Source organism: Psittacula echo (genome assembly GCF_963264785.1).
Source record: "Psittacula echo genome assembly, chromosome: 3".
Lineage (NCBI taxonomy): Eukaryota > Metazoa > Chordata > Aves > Psittaciformes > Psittacidae > Psittacula > Psittacula echo.
Genome location: NC_137736.1, coordinates 4,389,134 through 4,408,161, shown reverse-complemented (window position 1 = coordinate 4,408,161; position 19,028 = coordinate 4,389,134). Strand labels below are relative to the sequence as shown.

Sequence of the window (19,028 nt, the reverse complement as noted above, 5' to 3'; positions counted from 1 at the left end):
GATAATCACCACTACCTTTGTAAAGCTCATATGGAGTCCACAGCCCAGAAGGTCAGCAATACCAAGGGCTCAAAGCCTCTTGCACAGGGCTTCCATGGCTACATTGATAGCCAACAGGGGGACAGATGTACTTGAGGGTTGCCAATTACACAGGCCTCACTGTGGGTGTCCTCTGCTGCTTCCATCTTGGTCCTCGTAACCAGGTCTCACAAGAGGGGCATTAGAAAGACCGCATCAGCTGTCTACTGCCCGTACTTGTTTTAAGGCTTTCTAATTCTCCATCAGGACTGTGGAATTGATATAGAATCACCAGATTATCAAATAGCTTCCTCTAAAATCATAGTGCTTTTGTCTCACCTCAATGAGTGCCCCTCACTGTGCATTATTTACATGGATTTACACAGATGTGAAACTAAACCTAATGGATAATAATACAAATCTGACCACATTGCAGTTGTAAAAACATGTAAAGATTTTGTCTATAAGGTCTCCATTTGGTACATTTTAGCAATGTAAATGAGACTTGCAGCTATTAAACATTTATGACTAGACTTGCTTGCAAAAAACCTGTGAATTTATGATAATGTGGGAAACATGTTGATGCTGTGCATTAGTTTTATTCTATATATAAATGTCTTGAGCAAATAAAAAGTCAAAGTAGTATAAATTACTGAAAAAACCACTCTGGTAAATAATTACAGAGCATATTAATACACAAAACTGTAGGGAAAATTTTGAGTACTTTGGTCACATATTGGTACCATTTATTTTAAAGGCAGAAACAAACCCGATACAGGTGTCCACACACACACCGCACACAACACACGTTTCACATGTAAGTATCAACACCTTACATTTCAGTTTCTCAAATGTTGTTGCCACAGCGGTATTTAGCTTTATATTTTTAATAAAGACTTCCATTAATTTATTTTTGGTAAGTGTTAAAAGAAAAGGGTAATACATTTCTAGAAACTGAAGCTATTAAATATATATATACAAGCCTGCAAAAATAAAGCCTTTATGCCAAAAAAGTGAAGTGGAAACATAGCTATAAAGAGTAAGATTGAGATTGCACCCATAAACTTTTATGGTGTCCCCCCCCTTCCACTTAATATTGTGTTTGTCTGAAGTGAAAACAACTAAATCCTGAGAATAATCCAATTGAACCGTGTGCCACTATTAGAATACAACAAAAGTATCCCCATGCTGACAGTCACATACAAATTGTTTCATCCTTACACTAAACTGGCAAACTTGGAATATTTCTCTCCACCTATTCCAAACTCATATCCTTAAGACTAAATTTCTTCTCCCCCATTCCAGCATACTCTTTAACAAATCTTAATAATTGCATTTTGATTAATTGGTAGATGTTTATTTGTGCAACTCATTGCCTTAAGGGGTGTATGGCAAAGATTTCTAAGGTCTAAGTGCTGAATATATACATTGCGTTGTTTTAACATCTACTGAAATCATTTGGTAATACCATGTTATGAAAAGACTGAGAGCATAACAGAAAATCAAGTGCTGCTTCTTCAAAAAACCCTTGAATGGGGGTTTTATCCTTGCTGTAAAAAACAGTAAGTAAGTGGCATAACAATACACCCTTACACAACGTACCAATGGTTGTCTGCAATGTAAGAGGAAAAACATTTAAATAGGAGGATGTCCAACTGCAACCCTTGTTGCACATGCATTGCTTGTGATTTGCTTACTGTAATGTTGACATATTGCATGGAAGTAGTATAGAAGTCCTTAAAAATCTGGGGTTTCTTTAGTTTTCAAGATGGTATTTTAGTATTATTAAGATTAAAAACAACTGGAGCTTATCTGCATAGCGGTCGATTCAGTTTTCCATCAAAACTGGTGACTGAATTAGTGCAAAACTTCCACTATGTCCAATTTTTGTGTGTTCCAGTTGACAATACAATATTCAGCTCTACTTTTTCAACTGAGTTTATCACCTATGGCAGACTTGGCTAACAAAACAAAGAAAACAACACATAAGAAAACTTTCAGACAATCCAAATAGCATTAAGTTTGTATAAAAAGTATTTATCTTAAACTTTCCTTTCTACCTTCCCCCCTCCCTCAGATTGCCAGAAATATGAAATATGCATCTGGTAATGTAATGCTTAATAAAAAGTATTGCTACTTAAAAGAAATGTAAGAGTCAAGCATACTCTATTTGTATGCATGTGACTATCAGCTTTGTAATGCTTTCTAGTTATTGTTTTATTGGTAGCAGATATATGCGTCCTCTCAAACTTCCAAATAATTTTATAAAAAGTTAGAAAAATATACTCAATATTTTTTGCATAACTTTCCTGTATTCATCCTAACATACATGAATCTTACAAAATGGTTTAGAATAACTTATTAGCTGTAAAAATACCAACAACTGTGCAGCACGTCGAGACAGGCCATGGTGAGAACGTACAATCCAGTAGTACGTGCTCTTGAAGATGTTTTTCTTCAGGTTTACAGCTATGTATTTTCACAAGTAAACCCAATAAATATTTAATACCATGTTCATATGAGCATCCATGGAAACCTAGACCTTTCTTGATTTCATGCTAAATTCTGATGAAGAGCTGGTGATGAGGAAAGTAAATGACAGTCCGATGCACTAAGTACGACAGAGCGAACTCCATGTTTAATTGTCACCAAATTATTCTGTAACAAGCTGATAAGTGTGTGATTTTTTAAATTTTCCTTCAAGAGCAAAAAAAATATTTCTGGAATAACATTTGGATGATGTTTTACAAATGCTATTTATGATCCAGTTAAGCAATGACATCATGGGTATCACTGTTGGGTCTTTGGCGTAGAGTCAGCGGGGGTAGAGGCTTTCCATAGAAATCTGTATAAGAAATAGCAGAGAAAAAAACCCCACATTAATCTGTCATTTATTCTCGCTCTTGCTTAAAGGATGTTTAAATAAGGTAAATTCTTGCTTTCTTAATGAAAACAAGGTGGCCTACAAGTTTAGAGCTAATTCCTACCAGCAACTTTCAGACACCGTGCTAGTTAATTGTCTGGAGGTGTACTGGCCAAAACAGGGTTTAATTACATCTTGAATACATGTATCAGCATTTGCAAGATCAAGCCCAAAGGTGATCTGTAAACATTCCTAAAAATAGGAAATGACATCCAAAGTGTCTAAGTAACAAATGAAGTATCAAAATTTGAATGTTGCTGTAGTCAAGTCTGCATTGCAATGAAGTTTTAAGTGACAGTAACGCTATGCAGCACCCAGAATTTAGGGACCATTCATGCATGGCATCTGTCTGGAAAAGCCATAATAACGTTCTGAAAGAACTATATTAAGAATTTTTAGATAAAAGTGCAATGTTTCCTTTTCTCAGTAAAGGAGTTTAAAGTAGTGAAATCGTTCAAGGCAAAGTTATCAAACTATATAAAAGAATAAGGAGTATTCTCATACATTTGTGATTGATCTAAGAGTAAAAAAAATCCCAACATGCAGACTGGTACATGCAAGCATTTCACAAGCAAAATAGTATCATGAAAGATGGTAAGAGGAAACAGGTAGAAATCAAGAAAAAATAGAAGCAGCTTTTTGAAGCATTCAAATCTCAATTTTGCTTATACAGACAACCTCTTCCCTAACAAAGCCTTGATGGCCTGCCAACACAAAAGCCCAAACCAAATGATGATAGTGTAAATGAAAACTTGCACAATGGATGTTTTATTAGTCAGTTTCTTGAAGCCTGGCTTTAGGACTGGCAGACAATTTTACCTCTTATAACGAGAGAGCTTTATCACTCTTGCAAATATATCCTCCAGTGACAATAAGCAGAGACTCATTACCCTGTGTTGTGCTAAAATCATTAGCATGACTGGAAAAATTGCAGTCTTTAGTGAAAATAAGTGTATAATTAAAGATTTATATAATTGACTCCACTGCCTGCTAACTGTGCCTAAACATCCAACATCATGTTCTCTGCTAAGAACACCACAAAAACGAGTTAATATATATACTAAATAGCCTGCTTACTAACACTTGACTTTTCCAGTTTGCACATTAAATCACTAAGACAGATTTATGTCTCTGAAAACACCTAGCATTAAACCCCAGCCCTTTGGAGGTTGTTTCAACCTCACACACTGCACTGATTTACACATTTCAGCAGCAAGGTCTACGACATATTTGTGACACTTCCCAAAAATCATTTTTTAAGACAAAACCAAAGGAATAAGTGCTATCCTAACTGAAAAAGATCCATGCTAGAATTCATGGGACTACTGAGAAACACCTATCCCTGTGTTTTTCTACGGACTAGCAGAAATCAACACTGTAAAAAGTCCTACCTGTTTTGAAGCTTCAGGGGTTGACTTACATTGAGGAGCTATCAACTGTTTCATGGATACACTCTTGGACATAAACTTTGAGAGTACTCCTGAAAGTAACCTCTATGCATAACCAAGGCTCCTTAACCGTTTAAAAGCAGACTGTTAAATACTTTGTTTCTTTCCTTGCTCTTATGGGCATTTACAATTTTATTTGGAGTCCTGACAAAAATATCTACTGGGCATCTTACTGGAATTGAGTTTTTCAGGCTGGTCTACATGAAGGTAGGCGCTCATTTGCCCCAGATACAAAGACTTTTTAACCACTTGGCCAATAACTGTCAAAGCAATTCTTCAACAGAATGCAGTATTGAGGTAGAAAAAAGTGCACTTCAGAGAATCAAAAAACAACCCCACTCCAAAGTTCATCTGATCTCAACGGTTATATCTCTGCTCAAGAGATTATTTCCCTGCCAACATCTTTTCCATCATTCGATTCCAAAATATTCCAATTATTACCCTTACTTTACAAATGGACTACATTAACACAGATCTCAGGTTGCTAACTTACACAGCTGCGAGCAGGGAACCTAGCTTAAGTATTGGGGTTTTTTTCCCCTCTTTGTCCCACCCATGCTATTGCTACAAAAGGTAACACCTCCCTTAGGCACAGATCAAAACTGAGTACCACCTCTTCCCTTTCTTCCCCTCCCTACCTCTTCGTCTGGCTTTTCTTTCTTGCCGCCTTCTCTCTATATGCCTTTGAAAAAGAAGAGCAAGATGGTTTTATGATTAAGACTACAAATTACATTTTATGCACGTTCATTATGTTCCTGCAAAAAATAAGTATCTAGGGTTTAGAGATCTTAACTCCCCCTTAGGCCTCTTTTGATTCTTTGGCAGAGAAACTCCATGTTCTGGTACTTCAGAACTTCAGCAGGTATGTCCACATGGTGCTGTACTACATGATAGTACTGCAATCAATTCAAGCCAGCGTTAAGCTCAAGGATCACTACAGCCACGCTGAGCTCCTTTCTCTGTGAGCTCCTCAGTTAATGTTCTATTTGTTCAACTTGTGTAAGTGTTCTCATTGTTTTCGTTTGGTTACCCTCCTCTCATATTCCTTCAGATGTCTCCATATTCAGTTGGCTTTTCAAAATTTGAAAAATAAAAACAAAAGAAAAATGAAGAAATTATCATCCAAAAATGAGAAAAAGATGGAATATGAGCCTATAAAAACCAATGATCATACAAAAAACTATGTTACATGGTCTTCCAAACCCAGAAAATAGTTATTATTGAAGAGAAAAATTGTGACTCTGCCTACTACACCTTTACATTTCCAGTTATTAAACTTATTTCTCCTACCAGTTTGTGAACTTTCAAGGACACTGCCTCTTCAGGTAAAGCAGCAGATTCCAAGCTTTATCGCTAACACCTGCCCTAGCAGACCAATAATCTAATTTTCAGCTGGAAGCCTCATTACTTTTGCCATCAAATTTTTGCTGGGCTTTTCCTCATAGCTGGGATTGCAGTCCTTTTGAAATAGCTATCATAATGCATTTAATTCAGAGATGCCTACATGTCTTTATCTTTCCTTCTCTCAAGAAAGCACCCCCAAATCAATGACAAAATTCTTACAGACTATGCTTTTAAAACCATATGGAAACCATAGTGTTGGGTAGAAGAAATTTTGGACTATCTCAAGAGGGAACACAAGGAATCAGCTTACACACAGCAAATTCATCTGGATGCGGGGCTATGCTTCACAGAACTACAGAAATACATGGGGCACGTTTGGGTTCAGCACTGTGAAGTGATTAGCACTTCCAGATCAGATCATAAGATCAGCGTGGAAACAAACAGGCAGCTTAGTGCAGGATCAACCTGGATATGGATGAGCCACTATGGATGCCAAATTAATAAGCCCTGCTGCATCTCTGCAGTTCTGCTTACGTCTTTCTGCAGTGTCGCACACTTTTTCCAGTATCCAGGTAACCCAACTCCTGTCCTCATTGCATCAGATAACGATGAACTGCCTACATAAGGACAATGGAAATAACACACTGAAATCTTCATTTTGAGTGCAGTGCGTGTTTGGACTCCAAGTAACTGGCCCCGTTGCTTTTTGCTATATGGCACATTATAACATTAGGTAAATGCTGCTGTACAAATCACTTCAGGTCATTAATAGGTTCTGCTGCCTGTTCCGCTTTAAATTCTATATGTGAAGATGAGAGAACTAACCCTTTTTAGTAAAAAAATAAATAAGACTTGAAAAAATCAAAAAGATGCTTTCTACTAAGCAAAAAGGTTAGCTTTTGGTCAATGAAAACTGGCATTAAGAAATAAATACAAAAATAAAAAGAGATGAAGAATGAAATTAATGTAGAAGTGAATAAATAATGGCAAATGCTTCAAAAAGGTACAAAACCCAAAATATTTTCAATTACCAGCATGATGTGTTTCACCAAGAGGCTCAAGTTTTCGAAGTCTATTAAGTTTGGGAGTTCCCCAGCCAACTAAAGGAAAACAAAGACAGTCAAAACATGGCACGACTGCACTTGATTCTGACAATATGTATGGAAGCCAGTTCTCTTTCTTTGGGAGAAATGAAAGCATTTAGAAATTCCAGAAGTATGTAAAATATTGTATCGACAGTGAATAATGATGAAATACTTTAAAAATAAACCAATTTACCCTTAAAACACTGATATTTTTAATCACTTTTTCATCAGTGAGTAGTCAAGATTCTGACCTTTTTTTATTGTGAAAATAACAACATCTTCCTCCATACAGTAAATCAAACCAACATTGCTGAAAGTCTGTATCATGAAGTGGAAAACTGCACCAAAAATTTCCTAGCGAATAAGGTACAGCAGCATATCTCTGAAGACCATTCCAGTTTCATCATGCACATGTGAGTATTTTAAAGGATTAATAACCACAAACTGAGACAGTGATTATTGTTTGTTCGTATACTTACCTGGTGGAAGAGCTGGTGGTGGTGTAGGATTTTTGGGAACAGCGTCCTCTGTATTAACAGGTTCTACTCTGTGGCCCCTTTTTAATTTTGGTTTTTTACTCTTTTTCTTGCTGTTATCTGGACCAAACAGAAATAAAGCATTATGTACCACAAATTATATTCATAGAATATCGTAGATCATCTTCTAATACAGTTGTTGCGATGAGATACATCAGCATTTTCAGTCCGCACTTATACACAAAATAGTATGAAATGTACAATTTATACAACATTTTGTTATAGAAAATAAATTGTAAGCATAAAATATAAGCAAACTCTCTGCTTTCATAAAGAAATTTGAATCATCTTGGTACTGATGGAAAGTGGACCACATAGTTGATTATGATGAAAACGAAACTAGTGCAGCTACAGTATCAGTCATACCAACAACCATGTGCTTTTCCAAAGCAGATTTTCCAATACAATAACCTAATAATGCATTTTTATGTTTTCAATAGATTAAACTGATGTATGGCATCATGAAAAATAATACAGACAGATGGAGGAACTGTATCTCTATCATTAAACAACATTAAATGATTAAAAAGAAAGCTGTTCACCTGAGTCAAGGCATTCTGAGGCTTGCTGCTCGTTCTCATCTTCATGCTGCAAAAGCTGTGCAGTTGTAGAATTGCACGCTTCTAATCTACTGTCATTTGTGTTCTGGCTACTGCTACTTGATAAGTGATGGCCATCCATTTGTTCCTGTCCTGTCTGAGATTTCAGGACAGTTGTAGCCTTTTCAGTCTCCAACCTTTGCCGCTTCTTTTCCTTTTCAATCTGTTTTTCATTCTAACAAAAAGCATAAGAATCTTTTTAACAACTTGCAATGCTGTAACCTGATTAATAAGACAGGAAAATTATTTTAAAAATCAAAATATTCCTAAAATATTTTTCTGTTCTGTCCCACATCTAAAAAAAAAACCTCAAAATATTAGCAGGAAAAGAAATTATCTTTAGGTTTATAGAGTGTTTTCCTGCTTTCTTTTTGGTCATATGACAAGACAAAATACGCTAGCTATGTAAAAAACATCAACATTCCTGAGCAGAAGGTTAGAAGCCTCATAATTTCTTCCTCTTTTATTAATGTGTTGGATTATGGTTTTAGTTAAAATACATAAGCACAGAGCTTAAGTATGCAGAAATTGCTACCGTGATTTGGACAAACATCAATTGCGTCATACAGACTCAGTGTTAAGCTGTTTCACAGCTTCAATATCACTGAATCCATGTCTCTACAATACCTGCAGACATAACCTTCTTTTCTTACGCTGTACGTTACTATAAATTGTATTACTGTGCATGTAGCTGACTTTACAAGATACATGGATATGGTCGCTTTTGTCCTCGAGAGAAGCAAATGTTTGAACTACTGACTGGAAAAATTCCTGAGAGTTTATGTGTTCTTTGAGATTACATTATCTCAAGTCAACGGAATAAAATACAGTGCAGGAAAGAAGAACTTCCTGATCCCAGAAACACCCATTAAAGACACTTTGTATATTAATATCCTTTTCATGTGTCAGAGCTAAGAAAACACCTCAATTGTCTGTTTTCAACAGAAACCAGGTTATGCTCAGAAATCTAAATAGCTTATGTAGTCAGGGAGATTTTATATGACTCATTACATCACTAAAACACTTTCCAAGAAACTAATAGACCTTGAACATCCCTGAGTACCTATTAATTAGGAAATGTGTTCAGTCAGCTGTTTACAATACCTTTATTTTACCGTGCCTACAAAACTTTTTGGCACCAAATCAGTAACAGGGGATTTTCTTAACATGAAAGCATTGATTCAACGCACATAAAACAAGACTGATGAGATTGAGAAAATAAAGAAATGAATGCTGTGCATACAAACTGAGAACAACTCTTTGAAGTGAACTACTTTTCTTATTACCTCTCAGACATTTGTTAGTGGTAGGTCTAAACCGATCCAGATTTCCACATATTCTCATACCTCAGAGATTACAGCAGATATAGGCTGGAAGGGGTTTTCAGAGTTCCCAGGCTCGGGGTCTTCCTCATCAGGTACGCTTCTTCCTTCTTCTCTTTCCCTTTATCGTTGTTTTTGGGTTTATGTTGTTGTCGGTTTAGTGTTTTGGGGTTTTTTTGGGAAGGCGTGGGGAGGAAAAGGGGAGATGAGCAAAGAATTATGAAGAAGCCAGGCTGTTTTACGTACTTCTTAGGTCATCTAACTCACCCTCCGATTTATGCCAGCTGGTTTTTACAACGTGCTTCTGAATTGTGAAAAGCATTCTACAGAAATCACAATGGCATGCTAACCAGGGGCTAACATCAATAAAGCACGAGTATGTGTTACAGCAGAGGTAGAAACACGCTGCCGTGTGCCAGAATGTTCAAGCAGCACTCCAGGAAGTAGCAGCAGTTTCTGAGGACGAGATATGTGGCAGAATACATCTGTAACTGGAAGGTTGTGATTGTTCAACAGTATGCTGAAATTTTCACACCAGTGATCTTTTCTAACCATTGTTTCAAGGTTTTCAGTTGCCTGGGGTATTTTTGGTTTGGATTTTACGTTCAAATCTATGTGGTGGGAAGCCAGACTAAAACCTATTATTCTCTTTCTAAAAGACCTCCATAATTTCTCATAGTTTCAGATTCTAATAAGCAGAAAGGAGAACTTGTACCAGACTGTTCAGTTTATGTAGTTACAGTTAGGGAATCACGTTTGCTAGAAAAACTCAGTATGCTCAGTAAGCTTAAATCCTTGATAGCTTGGTACCCATGAGCTCTATGCACAGGAATCAATCAAGTGTCCTAGAGAAAGGGAGGAAGGGGAGGTAGGAGAAATTGCAGACAGAATACCTTTCTTCTCGTATCCTTCTCACTCGCTCAGCTCTTTCTAGTTTCTTTTGTTCTTCATATGCCTTTTGTTCTGTAGTGTCTCTTTGGATGCGCTCATTTAAGGCATCAAAATCTTTTGCTATGATATGTAGAAGCCAATATAAACCCTTTTTGATTGATTTATCAATTTTTTTCCCACAGCCCATGATGGCTGAGCAAGGTTCCTGCAAAAATATAAGGAAAGGAGAAGCAAATCATATGCAGTTCCAATTGTACTCCTTGATTAAAACCAAGAAATCAGATGAACAATTATTGTTCACTGTGAAGCTTGCAAAACACTGAGAAGCATGGGAAATGAATTTGTGTTTAGGGATTCTAAGTTTAGGTGCTTTTTTTGCCCAGACACAAATCACATTAGTTCCACCAATTTCCATTCTTTCCAGTCCCATTCGAAAAACACTAGAATACTGCACACAAAAATGTTTGCACATCTGTCCCTAGCCCTCATAGCAGCCTTCCAGTATCTAAAGGGGGGCTATAGAGATGATGGGAAGGGACTCTTCATTAGGCACTGTAGTGACAGGACAAGGGGTAACAGGTTCAGACTTAAACAGGGGAAGTTTAGATTGGATATAAGGAAGAAGTTCTTTACTGTGAGGGTGGTGAGGCACTGGAATGGGTTGCCCAGGGAGGTTGTGAATGCTCCATCCCTGGCGGTGTTCAAGACCAGGCTCGACAGAGCCTTGGGTGGCATGATTTAGTGTGAGGTGTCCCTGCCCATGGCAGCGGGTTTGGAACAGGATGATCTTAAGGTCCTTTCCAACCCTAACTATTCTATGATTCTGTATATATATATATATTTGTTACATATACACATAGCTGTTACATATACATATGCTAGATGCATATTTTCACACTTAGTTCCCTACACATCTACATCTATGCGTCTATCTAGAAATATAATTTATCAACCACAAATATGCATGTTCTGTTTTGCTGTTGATTTATAAATAGTCCATGTTATATTTATCTAGTAAAATGGAAAAAATGAGAGGCAAGAGAATCAGCTCAGCTTCAGTGTATGAAAGAAATGTTTGACTTGTTCATAAGCACCTAGGGGATAAATAAAATCCAGCGTGAATGGTTCAGAAAAGCTGTGACACTAGTTCAGTGTTTTTAGATAGGAACAGGTATTGTGGACAAGGGTGAAGCAAAATATTATGCATCGTGATTGGAGTAAAACTATTGTCGTGATATTCATGGTTTAATATTTTGTGGGGAAATCGAAAGATCCAGAAGAAAACTGATTAAAAGAATAAGAAAAAACATAAAGGGTTTTTGGTCCTTACCTAATTTTATTTCAATCTCCTTTTACAACTCCCCTGTTTAAATTCACCCCATGAGTCATCATATTGAAATAACTGGGGGCCACATTTACCTGTAATGAGCCTAGTAAAGAAGCTGCCCATTTGAATATGTAAGACTCTCAGCTGCTTTCAGCTAAAATGACTTACAGCATGTGATCTAGTTTCTTTGTTGATTACACCCAAGATATAAATGGAGAACAAGAACAGCATTTCACTGGAACATGTCGTAAATCAAGAAAATCTAAGTAGCGGGAAGCACACAAGAATCTTTCAGGTCTTTTATATGGATAATGCTTTGCCAGAAAACAGTAATGTCACAGAAGTCCCTTGGAAAAATAAAGGCAAACTCACAAGTTCTGCTTTTATGACTGCTACATAAGCATAACGCAAAGGCCACTGACTGAGGAAAAGCACGCAGAGCGTTATGACCTAACGAACATAGCTGTGCCCTGCTGTAACTCAGCTTTCTAGAGAAAATAATAGCAATACGCATTACCCTATGAATTTTGCAACTCAAGGAATTAAAAGTATTTTTAAAATGCTAAAACCCCAATCCCAGGAATAGTTTTGCAAAACTGCCTTCTCATTTTGAGTAATTACAGCAAAACTCCTTATCTCTTAAAATGTTTTTTATTGCCATTAGAAGAAGATCATTAAAGGAAAGCCAACAAGTCATTACTAACAAACCGGTTGATTAAAACAAAGGCTTAAAGAAAACCTCAGGGTCTGTGAATTCACACAAATTATTTGAAATATTGACCAATATTAAGTAGCTTTCATACAGATCCTCCCATCCCTTTGTTATTATTTTGGGGTTTTTTTCCCAACATGACTGTGAACACTACATCTGAAATGTAGGTATTTTAAGACAAATACAGAGCAACCAGCTCTACCACTGTTCTTTAGTGACTATTGCGCTGGGAATTAGATGCCCTAGGAATCAGATTAAGCTTGCAGTGTTTGCCAGATGGTGACTCAGACTAAATGATGGTTTTAGCTATGAAAATGAGACAAATACCATACCTGAACAGTGATCCTTCCTCAGTGTCAACACAGGCAAATTCCATTCCCTGCTTCTTTTTAAAAAGGTGGAATACAAAACTTTTTGTCCAATTAAGTAAGTTTTATACCACATCAGTAACTAATTATTCTTACATGGTTTCAAAATGGACCAGCAGGTACACTTTCAGGATCCCTATTCTAAAGATTTCTTCAACAGATCCAGAAGCAGAGCAACAAGGTGAGCAGAGAATTGCCTGCAGAGCAGATATATGTACTGTATCTTTGCTGGGATTGCAGGGTTTTAGTTTCAGTTTTGATGCTCTGTGGCGTATTCTCCTACCTTATTGCAAGATGTACATATATATTAGAAAACAAATAGTCTTAAAATATACTTACAATTTGACATAGACACTTGTGTTCATTGACAAGCTTTTCCAGAGATAAGGACTCGATTACATCTGCTTCTGACAGAGCTCCTTCTCTGTCCTGCTTATTTGCCAACCTAAGGAAAAGATCAAAAGAAACACTTTGCACCCTGACACAAAAAAGATTCCCAGCTCTCCAAGAGCTAAGTTTTTGACAAAAGCAAGAAGAAGGGGAAGAAGGAGGAAGTAATGAGAAAATGCCTGGTTTCAGCTTTAATTCTTCATTCTTCTTTCTACTTAATAAACAAGTTAGTCCATGCACTATTTTCATTAACTAAAAGATACTTAATTATTAATAGACAAAGCAATTATATTTTACAGCTAAGAAGATGGATGTAAAAGACTGTACCGTTCTACATCTAAAGCTACACAGGACAATCTGCTGGAGTCTGTAGATCAAAGTACCCAACTTTACAACTTCCCAGACCATGCACATTTCACCCCCCATAATACCACTTCATGATCACCTTGGGTTTGCCTAAGCAGAATTTCTCTCTGATGCCAAACAATTTGACACGTAATGTGCAGTGATTTGAACCTGCTCCTCACAAGTAAAACAAAGCGCAGAGGGAGGAACTTGCATGAATGGGTGTTGAAAACATACCTTATTATTTATTATTAAATAGAAGGAAGCAAGAAAAAAAAAAGGTGAATGAAACACAGCTGCCAAAATAAGCATTCTGTAAGATGAAGTGCCATCCTTGTCTTATTTCTTATAGATAAGGTGGCAAAGAAGACTCAAGAGGATAAACATCTGAAGTGATGGAGTGGCTCTCCTCTCCACCCCTCCTTTGATAATTCATTCCCACTTCTCAACAGAAAGAGTGCTTCTACAATACTTTGTATGATTCAGTGCAGATTCCTTAACTGTTGTTCAGTGCACATACAGAACCTATGACACTTTCAATATGCTTATGATACTCTGGCACTAGCCCTTCTCACCAACCAGCTAGAACAAGTAACATCCTCTCAGCACTTAGCTATGAAATAAGGCCAAAGCTAAACCAGGGAAAAACTGAAATGAAATTCAGGAAAGCTATGGAAAGTAATTAAAAGATTGGAAACAATTATCTCCTTTAATACTAATTAATTATTTACTATTAATATTATTATCAATCATTATTATTGCACCTATATTTATCATTTATATATTATTATTATTAATATTAACATTAATAATGTTATTAAAATATCTCCTTTAATATTAATTAATTAACCACCTTTGTTACAGTCTGAAAATCCTAGGGCACTGCCCCTTAGTTTCAGAAATGATTCTTCAGCAGTGCTGTAAATCCACCTAGATCTAATTGAAGAAAATACTTCTGAAAACAGTTTGTTGCCACAGCCTATTCCTTTCTCAGCTGAAGATTCAATAAGTGTTAATAACAATTTACTGTGTTACTGCACTGCACGTTCTACAAAGCACAGCTGAAGCAGAATGAAACGTTGGTAAACTGCATAGCTCACCGAGAGTGTGACATCAATGTCCTATGACTTGCAGCAGCTGCTGATTTTTAACATCTAACACCTTGAAAGGTGTAAGGTTTGCTTTTTTGGTCAATTAGCTTCCATTTTCTACACAGCAATCCTGTCGTAATACTGACTGAATTAAAACAAGTAACAGCTGAGGTGCTGTACCTGGAAAAGCAGCATATCCAAATAGCTGTCTCCACCTTACGTTCTGTACAGGTCACACATTTCCTGCTGTACACCACTGCCCGCTTCAGCCTTTAGGTCTAACATATAAATGGAGTTTAAATAATTTGAAGGTACTATGATAAAAGGCGTTGTTTTGCTACTGCTTTTTTTACCTTTTCAGGTAAATGCATTAATACATCCATAACCCACCCTTGCTTCCTTTCCCCTTCATGCTTTAGTGTGGAAGAAAGCAATCCCTGCCCTTACACTTGGCCTTCATAAGTAGGCAGTGCTCCACTTCCAGCTTACAAGGCCTCTATCTAGGGAGCAGCTCCCAGACACTTCCTGCTAGTGGGCAGCTCCAGGAGTGATCCGCCTCTCAGCAAGGCTGGGTTTCAAACAGGCAGAACCAGATTCCCCAAGTAGAAAGTAATCAATTTGCCTGTCTAGTGCAGTTGCAGAAGTCAGTTTCTCTCGCACCACTGCTGCTGAAGATGAACCCTTGGACAACTATATAAAGAGCTAGAAGTGGAAGGCATGCAGAAAAGATTTAATGGAATGCCACTCTAGACGCATTGCTTAGGCAAACATTCAAAACAATGTTTTTCAGATTATACTGAAGTTTAACCTCAGGAGTTTCTCTGTAAAGGATAAACCAGAAAGCCACCAGCACAGGATTAAAAGGTAAAGACTTTTCTTTTCCTTAATGTTTATAAAGTTAGAAATATCACAAACAGACTGTGTAGTGTGTGGTTTAGAATGGAAATGTGCCTAAGTGTCAAGACAAACAAATAATGGATGTCTACCCTGCAAAGAACTGAGTATTCCTTGGAGTGAATACAATCTCAGAGCTCTGCTGCTCATGCACAGGAAGGCTAGGTTTTGAGGCAAGTTTTATGCATCAAACTTTCTCCTTCAGGGAATATGTGTGAGTTATCTGAAAGGAAAGACCTTGATTTTAATTTTCCGAGTCAGTAGAACTTCATATATAGCAATTTTTCATGTTTAGAAAACTGTATTCAGTATATATCAAAACATACCTGAAAGCACAGGAGAGTGTCTGTTGGTTTATCACATTAAGTTTGCTGAGTAAGAAGCTTTCACATATAAAATCATGCTTGGTTTATTTTAATCTCACATTAAGTATATTTGGAACCTTTTTAGTGTAACTAACTTACTTTACACCAGAAATGAAGCAAAGGTAGGCACCAACTGCTTTTATATCGAGTGGGATTTTTTTAGGCAACTAGAGAGCTTTTGTTAAGAGTCATGGGAAACACTGTGGAAAGGGAGTGTATGTGTGCATTGGCACAACTGACATCTACAGTTCAGCGACAATATTTCTCTCTGAAGCCAGAAGACATGCCAGAGAAAAACAAAGTCTGAACGCGTGTTCCTTGACCTGTTTCTAAAATATAAATGACCGAGCAAAGAGGAAATATTAGGGAGAAAAACCAATAAATCAGCATTAAAGTCTACTTTACAAACAGAAAGATTTGGTGACAAAAAAAATCCAATGTAAACCGGACACATTTGTATCTCAGCTTCCATCAAAAATCCAAGAAATGTTACAGGCAGGGTTTACTTGGGAAGAAGGTATTTTGTGTGAGGGTACGCACACATGCGTGTGTTTGTGTTCTTGCTTTGAGATTAGGAGGGGTTTTTTAAACACTGTTACTTTCCAACGTACGCATTTCTGTCCATTTGTGTGGGATTCTCATACAGTAACAAAACACTGAACTCTAAATACTGCCGAGGGTACACCGTGTGGGGGGAGAGAGGGTTATCAGTGTCTCAGAGATGCTGCTTTTGGGGTTGTTTAATAAGAGCTGGTTATCACAAACCCATAGTTTGGGGTCGAACCTCTATGGTGGCCATCAGAATAAATGAAAAGCAAAGCATCCCTGAAGTTAAAATATTACAGTATCAGAACTATCGACGTGATTAAAAACAACTTTAGGAAAATGTGTGTTTAATGAGAATTATTTATCTAAGATCAAGTGTGTTTGTCTTTAAGGCTACTCCAAGAAGCCATACCTTTGAGGGACTGAATTAGCATTCTAGGGAAAACAAAGAGAGGGAACCTTCGAATTTAACAGCAGTCAACGCAATCAAAAGAACAATGCCATGTTCTTCAGTCTGCTGTCGGTCTTCTATTTTAAATGTTGGTTTAGCTCTTTTTCCTTCACAAATTTCACCTCTCATCTATTACCTTTCTTCTTGGGCAATCCTGTGGACAGCAATCAGTAGAATGTTATGTCCTAGGGAAGCGAGGTCTCGACCCATGCAGCAAGAAAAGGTTTGCTAGCCTATGTTTTGCTAAACATAAAAAATGATAAACATAAAAAAAGTCGAACTCCTGATCCACAAAAAGACAGGGAGATGGTGGTTTGTCAGATTGTTTTGTTTGTTCTTTCCTTTTCAGTTACTGGCAGTTCTTTTGCTTTTCAAGGAAGTCACAGAAAATAAAATTCTTGACATTTTTAACAAACAGGCAGACAGGAGACCTAGCCAGGAGCTTTGGGCCTCCTATGGAGCCCATAAGGCATTCTAAGATTAAGCTCTGAGCCCCCTAAACTACATGCTTCTCCGGCAGCCTAAGCCCCTGTGCCTTCTAGATTGTTGGCAACAATGATAAACCCATCAGTTACGTTTTACTGATTGACACTAGCCTCTTTTCTTGAATAAGCTGGCTTATTTCATTTCTTTAATTTGCTTTGCATGCCTTCAATTCTTATGCAAAACAAGCCTTTGAATATTAGGGTAAGCTATAATGAAAAACTGGTGAATAAAGTGCTACAAGATTATCTGCCTGCAAACGTCAATTAAGAGTTTCCTTTCATGCAGTTGCTGGGAGATAGGAGAGACATTTCTCTAATTCAACCTTTTCTCTGAGCAGTTCCTCCAGGTCCCATTTAAGTAATAGAATAGGTAGAAATAAGATTCTAAACTCATCCTGTTTATAATATCTCTAGGCAACTCTAGAGGACCTTTATTCTCGTATTACCTTTTGAAGTGGTCACAAGAATGTTAACAATTATAATTTGTTTCATTTTGGTAAAGTGGCCTCATTCTCACCTCAGGTCTGAATCATATTCATAGCTACCCAAACCATATTTCTTTGACACACGCTGCTCTACTATTAGTTTAACCATACCCATTGATCAAATAGGCTGCATCCAAAGAGATGCCTGAGCTCATATCAACAATATTAAGTTCAGCTTCTGGATGTGTAATTCCAAAAGCAATTGGAAATATGAATTATTTTCTTATACTCCATTTCACCCTGATCTATCAATACCCAGGCAAACATTAAAGTAACTCAAAGTTGCCTGTAAGATATATCTTTTAAAAAGCTGCCTGGAAATCCTTATGTTTATCACAGGCGAGTTCCAAGGCTGTGATATGTAGCTATATGGTCCGAAGACATGAAATGGGAATGTAAAGTAGGATGTTGCACAGTACAGATTTGGAGCCTGCAATTCTACTGTCAGGAAGACAAAAAACCTGAACTGATTTATAGCAATAAAAAGGTGTGAATTAGGAATTCAAACTATACATCCTAATAAACGGAAAGAATCCCACATGTCCTTTATCCTGTTGCAGCCCTTTCTCTGGCTCTGAATTTATTTTCAAATACCATTTAAAAATATATATCATTATCTGAACCTTAATTATATGATTTTTTTGGCAAAGGAGATTACAATTTTCCTTCTTTATTTCTATGACCTACAGGCAGCTCTCATATTTGAACCAGCTAATTAAGTGAAGGTGTTGATTTCTAGCATTATTCTTGCTGGAAATACACAAACTCAGGTATTTGAGTTTACTTCTCTCTGCTGCTCATTTCTGAGGTCTCTTAAGGAGCAGTACTGGCAGTAAATCTCTGGTTTAATAGGTAAAAACCCCAGCATCAAAACATTACATTTCTTCAGTTTCGCTTTTAATCGAGGAATACTCCATTCCCTTACCAATTACAGAGAATAATCTACAGACTAACTGGCTTGCAGCGTGAGATCACTGATTTGTCAGTCAAGACTTGTAAGTGCAGTATGCGTCATCATAACTGTGGACTTATGTCAGTGGGAAAGCATGAACTCATTAACTTCCATTACCAAAGTATCAGCAGGGAACGTGAGAATTGCTGTCCGTAGACATGGAAATGGCAGTAGGTGCTTTTCCCCAAGTCTTCCACATCTGCAGTTACACATACACAACAAAGGTTCCAAAACTTCAAGGAACAATCTGTGACTTGCCACTCACTCACTGTGTTCTTCGAACCAAATACTTCATAAAAAGAGATTTATGGAACAGTTTGGGTTGGAAAGGACCTTCAAAGGTCATCTAATCCAACCCCCTGCAATGAGCAGTGACATCTTGAACTAGATCAGGTTGCCCAGAACCACATCCAGCCCGGCCTTGAATGTCTCCAGGGATGGCGCATCTACC

General features: G+C 37.2%; 1 protein-coding gene across 1 annotated transcript in view; it reads right to left on the bottom strand.

The window, feature by feature from the left end:
- Positions 1-2,786: 2,786 nt before the first annotated feature.
- ARL13B (ARF like GTPase 13B) overlaps positions 2,787-19,028 on the bottom strand; it is a gene marked incomplete at its 3' end in the record, with an annotated part of 38,821 nt that continues 22,579 nt past the window's right edge. The window contains exons 5-11 of the mRNA XM_080614208.1: positions 12,913-13,018; positions 10,169-10,371; positions 9,300-9,396; positions 7,897-8,128; positions 7,298-7,414; positions 6,765-6,833; positions 2,787-2,863 (exon numbers count right to left, since the gene is read on the bottom strand). Coding sequence (XP_080470334.1) covers positions 2,787-2,863; positions 6,765-6,833; positions 7,298-7,414; positions 7,897-8,128; positions 9,300-9,396; positions 10,169-10,371; positions 12,913-13,018 — 901 coding nt within the window. The remainder of the gene's footprint in view (positions 2,864-6,764; positions 6,834-7,297; positions 7,415-7,896; positions 8,129-9,299; positions 9,397-10,168; positions 10,372-12,912; positions 13,019-19,028) is intronic.